Source organism: Anabrus simplex, chromosome 1, assembly GCF_040414725.1.
Source record: "Anabrus simplex isolate iqAnaSimp1 chromosome 1, ASM4041472v1, whole genome shotgun sequence".
NCBI classification, from domain to species: Eukaryota; Metazoa; Arthropoda; class Insecta; order Orthoptera; family Tettigoniidae; genus Anabrus; species Anabrus simplex.
This window is the reverse complement of record NC_090265.1, coordinates 24563810-24578945: the sequence shown is the minus strand read 5'-3', so window position 1 is coordinate 24578945 and position 15136 is coordinate 24563810. Positions and strand designations below refer to the sequence as shown.

The 15136-nt window shown below is 42.7% G+C and overlaps 1 protein-coding gene across 2 annotated transcripts in view; it reads left to right on the top strand.

Moving 5' to 3' along the window:
- Window positions 1-12613: 12613 nt before the first annotated feature.
- LOC137497006 (E3 ubiquitin-protein ligase sina-like) overlaps window positions 12614-15136 on the top strand; it is a 71827-nt gene continuing 69304 nt past the window's right edge. For both annotated transcript variants that reach the window (XM_068225362.1, XM_068225355.1), the window contains exon 1: window positions 12614-12884. In XM_068225362.1, the coding sequence (XP_068081463.1) occupies window positions 12864-12884 (21 nt within the window). In that variant the 5' untranslated portion in view covers window positions 12614-12863. The remainder of the gene's footprint in view (window positions 12885-15136) is intronic.

The following is a 15136-nucleotide window of genomic DNA, read 5'->3' as shown; positions in this document are numbered from 1 at the left end:
CTTTTTTGCTTGCAAGTGCTTTACTTTCATTTTCTTTTCTTTCTGGTGTAAATCATGGTGCTCATATAGAGAAAAATTAGAACGCACTTTCAATTTTTGTGTGCCCAGATAATGTTAATTCAGAATGAGTTTGTAAAAGCAGTAATATTTAAGAAGATAATATTATGAGGAGTGTTTTACATCTTAAATGATAACATTCTTACTTAAGCCTAATCGGGCGAGTTAGGACCGCGCAGATGTGAGTTTGCATCCGGGATATAGTGGGTTCGAACCCCACTGTCGGCAGCCCTGAAGATGGTTTTCCGTGGTATCCTATTTTCACACCAGGCAAATGCTGGGATGTACTTTTAATTAAGGCCACGGGTTCTTCCCATTTCTAGGCCGTTCCTATCCCATCGTCGCCATAAGACCTATCTGTGCCGGTGCGACAAAAAAGCAAATTGTTGAAAATAAAACTTAAGCCTAAACCTCGCAGAGAAATTCAAACTAACCCTAGACATTAATTTATTTAAAGAAATACACAACAGAAGACTAGCACCAGTGTAACGAATGTCAGGCAGCATTTACCTAAATCCAGATCACACAAACATGATAATTTAACTTCTACTCATCCAATTACGTTATTTCATATCCAAACCAAACCAAACCCTATGGCACAACAGGCCCGAAGGGCCATGGCCTACCAAGCGACCGCTGCTAAGCTTGGAGGGCTGCAGATTACTAGGTACCATGTGGTCAGCACGGCGAATCCTCTCGGCCGTTATGTCACCGTCAGATATCTCCGCAATTGTAATCACGTATGCTGAGTGGACCTCGAACCAGCACTCAAATCCCGGTACAAATCTCTGACCTGGCCGAGGATTGAACCCGAAGCCTCCGGGTAAGAAGTAGACACGCTACTCCTACACCGCAGAACCGGCATTTCAAATTCGGAAATAATAGAACATGTATCTGATTGTTTTAGAAAGATTTCTTCAGTCATGTAATTTTTAAACAATCTGTTCAGATAATTGAGTAAAATTTGCTGTAATGACTTATCTGAGAGGAATCATACGAAGTAAGCTATGTACCTTTCATAGAAAGATTTTATTTCACAGATTTCCTTTTTTGTTGATATTGAAGGTTATTATTATCGGTACAGAAGTTTGTAAATATTTAATTTATGTGTTCTCCAGTCTGCTGAGAGACATGTAATTTTTATCTCACGACATGTAATCATACTTAAGTTATAGACAGCTTTTTGAACATGTCTTCATATTTTCATAAATCTAAATAATTGTTGATCCTAGATTTCTCAAGAGACAGATTGCCACGCGATTCTCGCCCTTTGAGTCTGGCCTTCTTGCCATACGTACAATGTTCAAACACATCAGTTACACACATGACCCTTATATTAAAGTGAGCGACATGATAATTTTCGAGGTACCGCTAGTGTACGTTTGTAGTAGTGTATTTTTCAGTCTTCTTATTCAGTCTGCTAAAGGTTTTCTTTTTTTTTTAGGTGCGCCACCTATAGGCTATCCAAAGGATTAGTATAGATTATTCAGTTTTTGTACAGAAGTATATTTTAATATTACCAAAGTCTTGATATTATGTATAACTTAATTATTGCGTGTGTACACGGTAGTCGGTGTAGACTGTCATTAATTTTATAAGGCGAATGTTTTCGTGTGTGTGAAATGTAAGTTAAAGCATGAATTCCATACGATCTCCGCGTCAAGCTGAGGAGCGCCCGCAACATGGAGGTACGCGCATGGACATGCCTTCCCCAGTCACACGCTTTTGCGCAGCGAGTGGTGTGGGGCCTTGCTGAACTCGGATAAAACTGCCGGTCCAACATTTTGACACCGAATTTATTATCGAGTTTCATCTCGATCGTATTATATCCTCTTTGTCCAGAAGAGTCTGATTCTTGTATATGGACATTAATTTCATTTTATGTAAGTTTGGTTTATTTATTTTTATCCCATAATCATAAGCGATACCATGATACCAATGATGTTAAATTTTTAAATAAGGAAATTACAAATACATGTTACACTAATAGCCTACAGATCTCATTTAGGCCTAGATTAGAGATGGGCACTATCGACTGATAACTATCGAACTAGTCGATAGTTTAAACTATCGTAACAGTCGACTGCTTTAAAAAACTAGTCGACTGAATTCAGTCGCATTCCCGTCACGGATCTCCCACGTTTTGTTCTCCAGTCAGCACTACTAAACAAGTCGACTGAATTCAGTCGCACTCCCGTCACAGCGAATGGAACTATCGGTTTATGGTCACTTCGGATATGTAATTTATAATATGTTAACTTTATAGGTACCGGTACCTACTTAATATGGCGATTTTCTCTTGTCGTTTATGTGCTCTTTATTTCTTTGCATGTTTGTTTATATTAATTACGTTATTCATTTATCATAACTTAATAATAATCTAGAAAATATAGTAGTACAATAGTGTGTTTGGCTATTCTCATATATATCTTGATTGTGTACTAGCCTACAGCAACAAGTTTTACATATTATTGTTAGCATTGTTCAGGAATAGAGCCTCATTGTCGTCTTTCTACGTTTCACTGTCCATTTAGCACCAAGAAAGGCCATTCGTATGATGTTGGTTCGTATTAAGGGCATCTCTATATTTGTTAGCCCCGTGTACGGACGAGTGCGTAAACCGGATTTTAATCTGCGCAACTGTGAATTCCTCGATAGTGTGATTATATAATCCGGGATTGGGGTATGTGCCCAAGGTTCAGTACTATTGTGGCATTTGCCAGGAATGAATGTAGAAACCCCCATGGAAAACTGGTATCCGCTGTCCGTGAATGGAATACGGAACTGGGATATCCAGGTGGTGCAGCTTCTTATTCCTAATGTGGAGCGGAGTGGACTTCTCAGCTGCGAACGTGGGTCCCTTTGAATAAATTTGTAAGTCACTCAATATAACATTAATTTTTTTTCTAATGGGTGTCTATACAAGTGATTTCTAATTATTGGTAAATTGCGTTAAATTGAGTCAAATTCGTAAAAGTACGACTCTCCACTTTTGATACGGAGAGTTTCGACTGGAAACATTGGAATATTTTTCATGGAATGACTACTTGTGTGATATGAATACTTTCATTCGACTGAAATCATTCGACTGTTCAGTCTTCTCAACAGGAAGTAATGAATACTTTTGTTCGACTGAAAACATTCGACTATTCAGTCGATAGTTCGAAGGGACTATCGCCCGAGTAGTCGATAGTGGTTTTCAGTCGATAGTGCCCATCTCTAGCCTAGATATATACACATCCAAAATATATTCTTAAGATGGTACTTTTAGACTTACCGGTACGAACTTTTATATTTTGACGACATGCTTTTAAATACAAATACTGTGTAGAAAACATGTTCCATCAGATACTTCTTCATGGCAGTCTTAAAATTAGCATATCTCTGAATACCTTATTTCATTACCGATAGGTAATTTATTGACTCGTTCAGTCGAGGGGTACTACTACTTTACTAGTGTTCATAGATTTCATTTGGACATTTGATTTATTTCTTGTGTTGTAGCTATGTTGGTACTGTAATGTATATTCATAACATTTAAAAAGTCCATTAACAGTGTTGTATTATAAATTAGTATGTAAATGACTACCTTTCTGATTAATTAGCTCTAGATTTCTTCAGTGGGTACGTGAACGAATCGTATCCACGAAATTTCATTATAATTTTTGTCGTAAATGGAAGGCAATAATTGTTTTCAAGCAAATTAAGATTAAAATTAGGGGTAAATTAATACAGTAAATACCATTATTACTAGAGAAATTATATACATACATTCTTCGTTACATTACGTCTATGAATTCTACTATCTCACTGCGCTTCAGTATGTCTTTTGTTCATAAATCACTTTTGTGTGTGAAGTCTTTACTCACTTAACTTCTTTGAACACATTTTTTTGCTTGATGCTACTTGGTGGGACAATTTGGTGAATTGTGCCCATAAATCATTAATTAATATAATTATTGGTCCAGGGACCATGCTATTTTTTCAACAAGAATATTTTTTGTGTTATTCACGATAGACTTTTCACCTGAATTTTCCCGTTTGAACTGCCCGCGCTAATCATGATGGGCAAAGCGATTGAGAATTCAAAGATATAGCACTTCCGTTCGTCGGTGCTAGCACTGGACCTCGAGAATGAAACAAAACACGCACGATAAAGCGGTATAGAATCTCGTGTCATGGTGTACATAATCTAGCTATAGTATTTTTGAAGCCCACACACGTTTACCTTATGTGGGATCCACTATGTATCTTTTATTACCTCTGTAAGCATATGTAAGATATTGATTGTGAATAAAAACGTTTAAAACAAAACAACAACAAAATAATCACCGTAGTTATACTCCGCACGGCCTTACTTCTAAATTGAAGTTTCGCAAAACAAATGAGCATCGCCTTCCCTCTGTTGTAGAGATGGGGAATCTGATTCTTTTAGAAGAACCGATTCATTTGAACCGATTCACTAAAATAATTCGTTCATTTGATTCGTTCATTCCAATACCACGTGACGGAGAGCCGAAAGCGAAACCATGGACTCAGATGAACCATTCCGTTATGTTCTTTATTACTGCTACTGCTTTACATGTTTGCAGGTTACAAGAAGTGAAATGTTCAAGTTATAATAATAATAATGATTGATAGCATATTAACAAGAGTACTGTCCTTTTTTTTAGAGGTTACAGTCGAAAAATGCTACACAACTGTCTGACTAATCCTTTCCAAACTTAAGTAGCTACCATTCGAAACTATAGGAGAATCGAATTTGAAATGTATAGTAGATATGAACATTTTGTCGCCTTGTTTCACACGTTAGTTCAGAGAACAAGAACGTGAACGGGAACCTTGAGATAAACTTAACCTAACATTTCGCAACGAGCTGGAAGTTGAGTGTATATTAAAGTTCCGAGAAGTGTGTGACTTGAAACTACGTGATAATTTCTTATTAAAAAAATATATTTTTTCCTGTAAGGTTAGGTTAGGAGTATTTGACTTGTGGACCGGACTTTTAGTTCAGGTTAAATAAAAAATAACAGAGTCGTTCTTCACAAGTAGTCATTGATTCAAAAATGGTGGATACCCGATTTGGCGATATGAATCAGAACGAACGAGGAACCAAGGAACGAGTTGCGGCTGCCATCTCTCGATTCAGATTTCGATTCACAAACGAGTCGATTCATTTCGTTCACTGAATCATGATTCAATCGTTCAGTGCAATGATTCGTTCATTTTGAATCACTCGTTCAGAATCTCCCCATCTCTACTCTGTTGCCAGCGCGCTACGCCTGCGAGAACAGCTGATGGAATATGACCGCGGTAAACAGCCCTTTTAAACTGTAATACAGTACTCGGAAAAACGAATGAATATGGATTGAAAACAAACTCACAAGACCTACACTTTCTAACAATATCTGGCACTAAAAGAGAATATATTATTAACAATAAAAGAGAATGAGGAAATAACACATCACTAACGGCTAATGGCTGGCACAGAAAGGAGGTTATGGCCTACAAGGGGAACACACTACTGATCTCAGAGTCACTGGAACCCTCCAACAATATGGAAAACACACTAAATACTGAAAGAAAATGCAAAAGATCGCGAATGGTACCGAATACCATACACGCTGAGCGAGATAGTTTAACCACGTGGCGAATGTAAATATTAGAGTTGGCAACTAGGTTTCGAGATCGTGCTCTGCCGATATAAATCGATATGAATGGCAGCTTGGGATTGGTTGGATGTCTATGCTTCAGCGCATAACCACCAAACAGAGCCAAAATCTGCTAAAACGTCAATTTAGAAGTAGAGCCGTACGGAGTATACGTATCTATATTTCTCTAGTAATGTTGTTGTATGTTGGGTATTCAGCACGAAGGATGATTTGATCCTCCACAGCTGTCATAAATAGCCTAGGCGTCACTGAAGAGGCATACTAGGGAAATGACGAGTGAGGTAATTTTCGTCCCCCTGTGGGTGGGGGCGGTAGAATAACATCCACGGTATCCCCTGCCTGTCATTAGAGGCAACTAAAAGGGCCCCTTAGGGCTCTGAACTTTGGAGCGTGGGTTGGCGATCACGGGACCCTTAGCTGAATTCTGGCATTGCTTCCACTTACTTGTGCCAGGTTCCTCACTTTCATCTATTCTATCCGACCTTCCTTGGTCAATTCTTGTTCTTTTCCGACCCCGACGCTATTAGGTTTGCGAGGGCTAGGGAGTCTTTCATTTTCACGCCCTTCGTGGCCCTTGCCTTCCTTTGGCCGATATCTTCGTTTTTCGAAGTGTCGGATCCCTTCCATTTTTCCGTCTGATTAGTGTTATATAGAGGATGGTTACCTAGTTGTACTTCCTCTTAAAACAGTAATCACCACCACCACCACCACCACCACCACCACCACCTGAGGTAGTTTCCCATTGCTTTCCTCACTGAGCCAGAAGTTGCTGTTTCATCAGTCTACCAAGCCCACTGAAATTCATGCACCTTCCGACCCTATGAGCGATATTTTCACACCATTCATAACAGGGACTGGCTGCATAAGGAATGGTTTTACTAGCATCACTCATACCTCAGTCACTTTCATATTGTCAAAGCCAAGGATGAGACTGAGACTGGTGAGACAGATCAATGGGAGTAACAACATTACTCTAGCCCATACCAGAAGAGATAGTGGACTTTAAACACTACCTTGCCAGCAAAGGCATGCACAGGTATATACACAGGTTATATTGCAAGTAAGCCCAGTAAAGTAATAGTCAATTCTGGAGATTATATATGATTTATAATATTTGACAATGAGCAGTTAAATATATCAATATCCACTTTGTTTAGAAATCTTGACATTCGTTCAATTGGCCCATTGAATGCTTAGTTAGTTCTATGCCAATTTGTAGACAATTCTCTAGTAATAATGGTATTTATTAATAATAATGCTGGCCCCGTGATGTAGGGGTAGCGTGCCTGCCTCTTACCCGGAGGCCCCGGGTTCGATTCCCGGCCAGGTCAGGGATTTTCCCTGGACCTGAGGGCTGGTTCGAGGTCCACTCAGCCTACGTGATTAGAATTGAGGAGCTATCTGACGGTGAGATAGCGGCCTTGGTCTAGAAAGCAAAGAATAACGGTCGAGAGGATTCGTCGTGCTGACCAGACAACACCTCGTAATGTGCAGGCCTGCGGGCTGAGCAGCGGTCGCTTGGTTTTTTTGTTTTTATTAATAATAATAGTTTTATTGCAGCCAAATGGCCATGTAAGTAAGTACCGTACAATCATTTTAACATTTCCAAGCCACATAGGTCTCATTCTTCTGAACAGAACTTAATCAACGGTTTTCCTCTATTTGGACAGTAAATGTGGTATTATACTTCGGTGAGTACGAGAAACGCAGGGCGTGTACCAATCTGTTGAAGTGCATACAGAGGGAGAGGGTTTGTTTTAGAGAAAATCTTTCAAATTTTTTTTCTGAGTTTATTAATGAGGTCCGCCTCTGTGGTGTAGTGGTTAGCGTGATTAGCTGCCACCCCCGGAGGTCCGGGTTCGATTCCCGGCTCTGCCACGAAATTTGAAAAGTGGTACGAGGGCTGGAACGGGGCCCACTCAGCCTCGGGAGGTCAACTGAGTAGATGTGGGTTCGATTCCCACCTCAGCCATCCTCGAAATGGTTTTCCGTGGTTTCCCACTTCTCCTCCAGGCGAATGCCGGGATGGTACCTAACTTAAGGCTACGGCCGCTTCCTTCCCTCTTCCTTGCCTATCCCATCCGATCTTCCCATCCCTCCACAAGGCCCCTGTTCAGCATAGCAGGTGAGGCTGCCTGGGCGAGGTACTGGTCATTCTCCCCAGTTGTATCCCACGACCAAGAGTCTGAAACTCCAGGACACTGCCCTTGAGGCGGTAGAGGTGGGATCCCTCACTGAGTCCGAGGGAAAAACCGAACCTGGAGGGTAAACAGATGATGATGATGATGATGATTATTAATGAGTTCAAAATCATGTCACCTTTGTACAGAAGACACAGTAGAAAGTGTTTCTCGCCCTAGGGTTGGCGATGTCCTTGGATTCCGACAGCTCCTCTCTTTTCCATACCAGTGGACCACCATTCCTCCCTCGATGGAAGTTCTAGAAGATCCATACGGTGCTGATGAAGGGCGTTGTAAATGATGACAGTGAATGAACACCGTTAAGCCTTGGGGCGAGTTGATGCAAAAACTGCTTTCGAATGAGCATATAAGTTTAACACTCATAAAATGAAAATCTACTCGACACTTATCGTCGAATTTCAAAATAGTCACTTAAAGTTTGTGGCACTTGGCATAATGTAAAGTTATGCCACACGACTTAGTTCTTAGTTTGAAGCACCACTCAATGTAATCAATTGCACTGGAAAAAATAAGGATGTTTCACTCGTGAATTCAGACTTATTCACGCATTGGTAATGACATGAAATAAAAATAAAACGAAATTAATCATGTATTAACAGTCCTCGGTTCGACTGTTCATAGAATCGAAACGCACAGCTGAATGTTCGTAGAATTGAAATGCGCAGTTCACATACACAGCCTACAGTTCATTACCTACAAATATTTACACAGTTCATGAAATGGTAAATCAGTGACGTAGTCATGCTTGCAATTTGAGTAATTCTGAATTAAAGCACAGTCTCGTTAACTTGAAGTATTCAGTACTTTGTAAGGAGCAAACTGTTCCAAATCCTGTCCACAACATTAAACTTTAAATCACGAGTACTTTAAAAATATTCACAAGTCTTAGACACTCGTGTAGAATGAACAGTCACTTGATGATGTTCAGATGAAGCACAATTTATATCACGCCCCGTTGGAGCAGAAGTTTATCACTCACAGTTTAAAGAAACCCGTACAAGTTCATACTCGTCGCGTTTGAGTTAAAGTCCACGGACTCGAAGTATGACGGCCGCTTTACGCTATATCGCGGTCCTCGCGAACCGACTGCACGAATTCCACTGCCATGTGTGCACATACACACACTGGTCACACACTGCTCTGTTAAGCGTTTTTTTCTTTTTTTCGGGGGGGCCCCCGAAGCCCGCTCCCCCCGCGTGACCAACGACTCAATCTACATGGCCTCCGACATGCTATTATTTCTAAGAAGAAGAAAGAGATAGCAGGGAAGAGTGGGAAGTGATACAAGGAGTATCTGCCTGTTTCCATGTCAGACACGCTACCAGGCGATATTGTATTAGGTATATGATGTTGAAGTATGGTATTGAAGGGTCAGGGAAAAACCACATAGGCAGAAAGAAGAAAGAGCCTACATGTAAAACCTGACATCTTGTGATAGCACATGCAAGGATGTGGGCTGGAAAAGACCAGAGGTTGTGTTAGTTAGGAACAGGTAACATGCACAAAACATAAACCAATTCCTTGCCGTTCCATCACCTGGGGATCAGTCCGTCTGGGTACTGCTGTGACTAGCACGGTCCTTGCCGGCTGCGGAGCCATGCGTCGAGTACCTCTAGGGCCTGTCGCACGACTCCACCTCCTTGGGGTACCTCGTACCCAGTCTCCGATCCCGGAGAATGAGGCCAAGCCCGCCGAGGCGGGGGCCTCCTGGAAAGGGGTGGGTCATGGCGCCGGGCCTCCTTCCTCTCTGCCCGCGCCATGGCCCGGTAGACAGTGCAACTGCGATGGGAGGCCGGGTGGCCCCCCGAACAGTTGGCGCACACCGGCGCGTCTCTAAGTGTTGCGCAGGCCGTGTAGTAGTGATCACCACCACAGCGGTTGTACCTCACCTCGAGCCCACAGCTGACCTGACGGTGGCCCCATCTCAGACAGCGGAAACACTGCAAGAGCTGCTGAGGGGGACGTTTCACTCTCACCTGACTGCCGCTACCCGCTGAGGTCCTCTCCTGATTGGCTCCTCGGTTGACTGCTGTCCTGGGAGCAGTCCTGGGTTGCAACTTGGCGGTCCTCTCCTGGTGGGCCAGCGTCGCCTTCTGCATCCTGGTGCGGCGTCGTCTTCTTCTTCTTCCCGGGGGTTGCTTCTCGGCGGGGGAAGAGGCCTCGTCCTGGTGGCCCTCCTCCCGGCCTGGTGACCCCGGGGTAGTTGGTGGCTGCGCTGCGTCGCCATCTTCTTCTTTCCCCTGGCTGGCGTCGGCGTCGTCGGTCGGTCCCAAGGGTTGCTTCTCGGCTGGGGAAGAGGCCTCGCCCTGGTGGCCCTCCTCCCGGCCTGGTGACCCCGGGGTAGCTGCCGGCTCCTCTGCGTCGCCATCTTCTTCTTTCTCCTGGCTGGCGGCGGCGGTGGCGTCGGTCGGTGCTAACACTCGACTGCGTTCCCTGTCCTGGGGGGCGCACATCGAGGTCTGCAACTCGACAGACGTACAGGCAGGCTGGACCTGGGCAGCAGTCTCAGTACGCCAGGGGGCGTCCTTCTCCACCGCTGTGCTGCTCTCCACCATCACGGGCGCGTTCCTGGTTTGCGCCCGGGTAACAGGCCCTTCCTGGTAGGCCTGCGTCTGCGACCACTTCGCCCTGGTTGTCGCCTTGTTGGTCTGCGTGTACTTAGTGGAGTACAGCTTTCCAACTGGAGTCGCGCCGTCGCGGCGCTCGGGAGCGCCGCCGTCGTCCTCGGTCGTTGGCTCCGTCTGCGAGGCTGCCTCCTGGTAGCCCGAGACGTCCAGGTGCTCCCTGAATCCTGGTAGCCGGGCAACCTGGAACTGCTGGGACGTGCGCTCCTCGTAGACCTTGAAGCTAGCTGCGTCATTAGGCCGGATGATGATCGCCCAGCCAGGGACCATATGGCCGATTATCTGCAGGAGTGGCTCCCCAATGGACTCCGCCGTCGCATTGAGGTGGTCATCTGTTAAGCGAAGCAGTACTGAATTTATATCCGATCCGTGCCTTCACATCTCATTCCATAACTTCGTCGTCTCATGTCGGATTTACGTGAAACTTTGCAGGAACGTAGGATTGGGCTACACGAAGATGTGATTAATTTTATCTAATTATTGTGGGGAAAGTTATTATCCATTGTAACTCGAGGAGCATTCCACACTAGTCTAGGCTCTGTGTGTTGCGGTGAGGCAGGCTGTGACGTCACTCGTTCTACGTCACACGCACACAGCTGTTGCTCGCTGTTCAGTCATCTTTTGCTGCCGGTCTGGAGCGTAACGCGTAAGTTTTTAAATTTCCATTACGGGGACTTAGTTTTGTACCGCCGTTACCGGTACAGTTAAGACGTGGTATCTATCACATTCACGATCGCACAATATACATATGCATCCGAATTCAGGTTCATGAAATGTTTTGGTTCTTCAAATCCCACTCTGACGAGTCTAGTGTCAGACCTAAGACGAAACGCTGGTTAATAGAGCAGACGCCTGAAAAGCCATACATCTAATTTTTGATCTGATTTTTCAAATCGTAAAGTGAAAACCATGAACAGCCAAACTAATCACAATATGTCTTAATTCGTAGTTCGCTTGTATCCATCCCCGCGTTATCATACCATCCGTTGCGTACAAGGAACTTAGCGTTGGGTAGAATTCTAACCGAATGTCTTCTCTTTCCTGCTTCAGTTTTGTAAGTAGTTGATCGTAATTTGTCGTGGATGGTAGCAGCATCTTGAAACGTAGCTCTTCGATCAGGAAAAATTCCCTCGTCAGAACATAAACAAGTCGAGATAGTGTTTATTTCGAAAGCCCCAGAGCTCTCTTTAAGTATGCGGCTTTGACGTTCTCTATTCGTCATAGACTATTGATGTTTAGGTATTCCCAGACGAGTTGTAGATCATAGCTTATTATAGGCACGACTTTAATATTGAAGAGCTGTACCGCCGCTTTGACTGAAACTAAAAGCTGCCAAGCTGTGATTGTAAAGGGCAGTCCCTCCTTGAGCCACTAGCTCACTGAGACATTCTATAACTAATAAATAAAAAATAAATAGAAAACTGACATCTTACGTAAATCTTTGATTTCGTACACTGCTTTAAATGCTAAGATTGTCCTGTTCTCTATGTGTTTTGTGAAAACATCACCTCTGGTTTGGAATATGACTCCCAAATTTTACTGTTGATATGTGTGAAAGCAATTATTATCCTCCATTTAGGACAAAAATTACAAAGAAATTTCGTGGATACGATTCGTTCACGTAACCGCCGGATGTCCTTCCTTACGCCACATGAATTCGGAGATGCAAATGTGAACCCAGGATCATCTGGATGTCGAACCACAACCTTTCGGTTGCGAACCCAGCTCCTAAGTCACTGAGCTAATTATGCCTGCCGTTTGTTCAAATAGCTCATGCTGTGCATAAGATTACCTTAACAATATTGTATCATAGCAGGGTCAGGTTATTCCAATTATGATGACGTGGTGTTGTAGAGTATATATCCAGTACTTTATATCTATAGACAAAAAACCGTTACTAAAATTTAAAACAGGGCCATCGTATGGAAAACGTAGGGATATTTTGGCCTATCTGGAGATACAACTTTTACTTTTCATCTGGCAACACTGGTTTCGCGAGGTAATGACGGAATTCACATTTAAGAAGAAGAACGTTTCTAGTACCAGTCGTACCAGTGACTGGGTAAAGCGCTATTAGCGAAGCGTCTTAAATATTTAGAAGGAGAAGAATATTGAGTTTAAGTTACTGTAAGGTTCAGGAAGAGAGAAAGGTCACTGTGTCAGTGCTATCAAATATCTTGGTGACTGGTCAGAAAGTTTCGGATGCAATCAATCAACCATAAACGAAGAGGAAGAAGAAGAACGTGAACGTTGAGTTCATTTAGACGAGCCTCTTGCTGCTTTTATAAACATTTTCTTAATTTTCCATCATGGCAATTAGACCTACTAGTGTAAGTAAATACTTCGCTGTTTCATTATAACCAATAATAAGAAATTGCGCACAAATGTGCATTCCATTTTAGAATAATCCAATAAGGAAATTGTTCTTTACAGCATTCACATACCGGCAAATGGTATCGATCGCATCGTTTGTTACATAAACACACACACGCGCGCACTGCACAGATGGGTCGTGAAAACCACGTCATAAGCACAGTTTGTGATGGAAACCATGTACCGGCCAGTCTGTTCAGAACATTCCTCAGTTCGTTGTTCGGCCCAGTCCATCTTCGATTAATCATTGCATCCGTCAATTTCCGCACGTTTTCTTAGTCAGATTTGAAGTAGTTCCTGTTCTTGTCGTGTGGAGGGTAGTTGTAGCTCATTTTTAAGTCTTCCATAAGGAAGGTTTCTCTGGCTAGCTCGTAAGCAAGTCTTGATGGCGACATTTTGGAAATCCCTAAAATTCTTTTCAAGAATTTAGCCTTGACATTCTGAATAACTCTAAGGTCAGATAGAGTTAGATGTTCCCAAATTAGCTCCAAACCATATGTCAGGGCTGGTAGAATCTTTGCATAGAATAGTGTCATAGCTATATTTTGGAGACAGTTTAGTGGGTTCCTTCAGATCATATAATATTTCCAATGGCTGCCAATTACCTTTCTCTTACATGAATTCTAAAAGAAGTAGAAGAGGGCTGGAACGTAATCCCCAAGAATTTGAATGTATTCACAATTTCTAGGACTGTTTCACTGCTTGTTATCTTGTAATTTGCTGCTATTCTCCCTCCTTTCTGGGAAACCATTTGGACTATATTCGTTCTATTGATTATGAGACTATTGATGTTGGCATACTCATCCAGCTTATCCATTAGGCCTACAGCTTGTAGGTCATCTCTGTTGCTTGATCCTATTGTTTTGTCATCTGCTTACTGGTACAGTCGAACCTCCCTTCTGTGGACACCGTTGGTTCCGAGGAAAAATGTCCGTTACGAGAGGTGTCCACTAAAACAAGTAATCGAATATTTTAACGGCAAAGAACATCCACCTTAATTATAATGTGTGGTAACCTATCTTTCCAATCCGCTACTTCAGTCGCAGACACATCACCACCTTCTCCACAGACTGTTTTGAAACTAACGTTATGACATTTTCTAAAACAGTCTAACCAACCCTTGATAGCTACAAAATTCTCACCTTTCAGATTATTTGCGATTTCTCGAGCTTTTTCTTGTAACATTGGTCCACTCGCACACAGTTTATTCACTCGAGCACACTTAACCACTCATATACTGCAACGTTCACTTATGAAAAAACTGACTCCCTCTTTCTTTTCACTCCTCGATTCCTATTGCCCTCCCACTCCTTTTAAAATTTCAGTTCTATACTTCACAATAGTGTTTATTTGAGTTTTCCCGCAGTTGAATTTTTCGGCTAGATTTCTCACTGAAAGTCCCTCGTCACTTTCTATAATCACATTTTTTCTTGCCTCGAGATCTAAACATGATCGTCCCTTGTTGCTCATGTTTAACAGACAATTGAAGTGCTACGGTATTTCTGTCTTGCTAATTAGCGCCTGTACTGGATTTCCTTCTCAAGTTAACTACCTGAGCTCGACCTTATCAGCGACAATCCGAGTTATGAATAGAATGATGCAAGAAGGGAAGAAAATTCCCAGGTAACTTGTGTCTACAGTCTCTGGCAGCATTTCTGGGCCATTAGAATTCTCAGAATAGGCCTATACACCACTAGGTAGAATTGCATTCCGATGTACCTTCTCTCCCCTTGCACTCGAAATAGTAAAAACATCCAAAAGGGATTTCCTTATGTCTGAAGAATGGTTTTAAAAGAAAGGATGACATGTGGTCCGGCGTAATAAATTGTCCTGCAACGTGTAAAGTGTCCGCTTAAGTCAAGTGGACGGGACAAATGGCAATGTCCGGAGTTCGAGGTGTTCGCTTAAATGAGGCCAATTTAACACTTGCCTTATCTAAAATAAAATCAGTTCCGAGGAAAATTGTCCGTATAGGGAGGTGTCCGCTGAAAAAGGGTGTCCGTTAGGGCAGGTTCGACTGTATATCACAACCGATGTATTGTGGATGATAATTATGATATCTGCTAAGGCTATGTTGAATAGTATCGGGCTAAGGGGCCTTGTAGTACCCTGCTTTTTGTAGAATGGCTGTTGAGGAAGTTTTGCCATCTTGTATCGTGACCCTGTTGTAAACAAGTATGTTATTTATGGCTATCGTTAGTGGATTGTC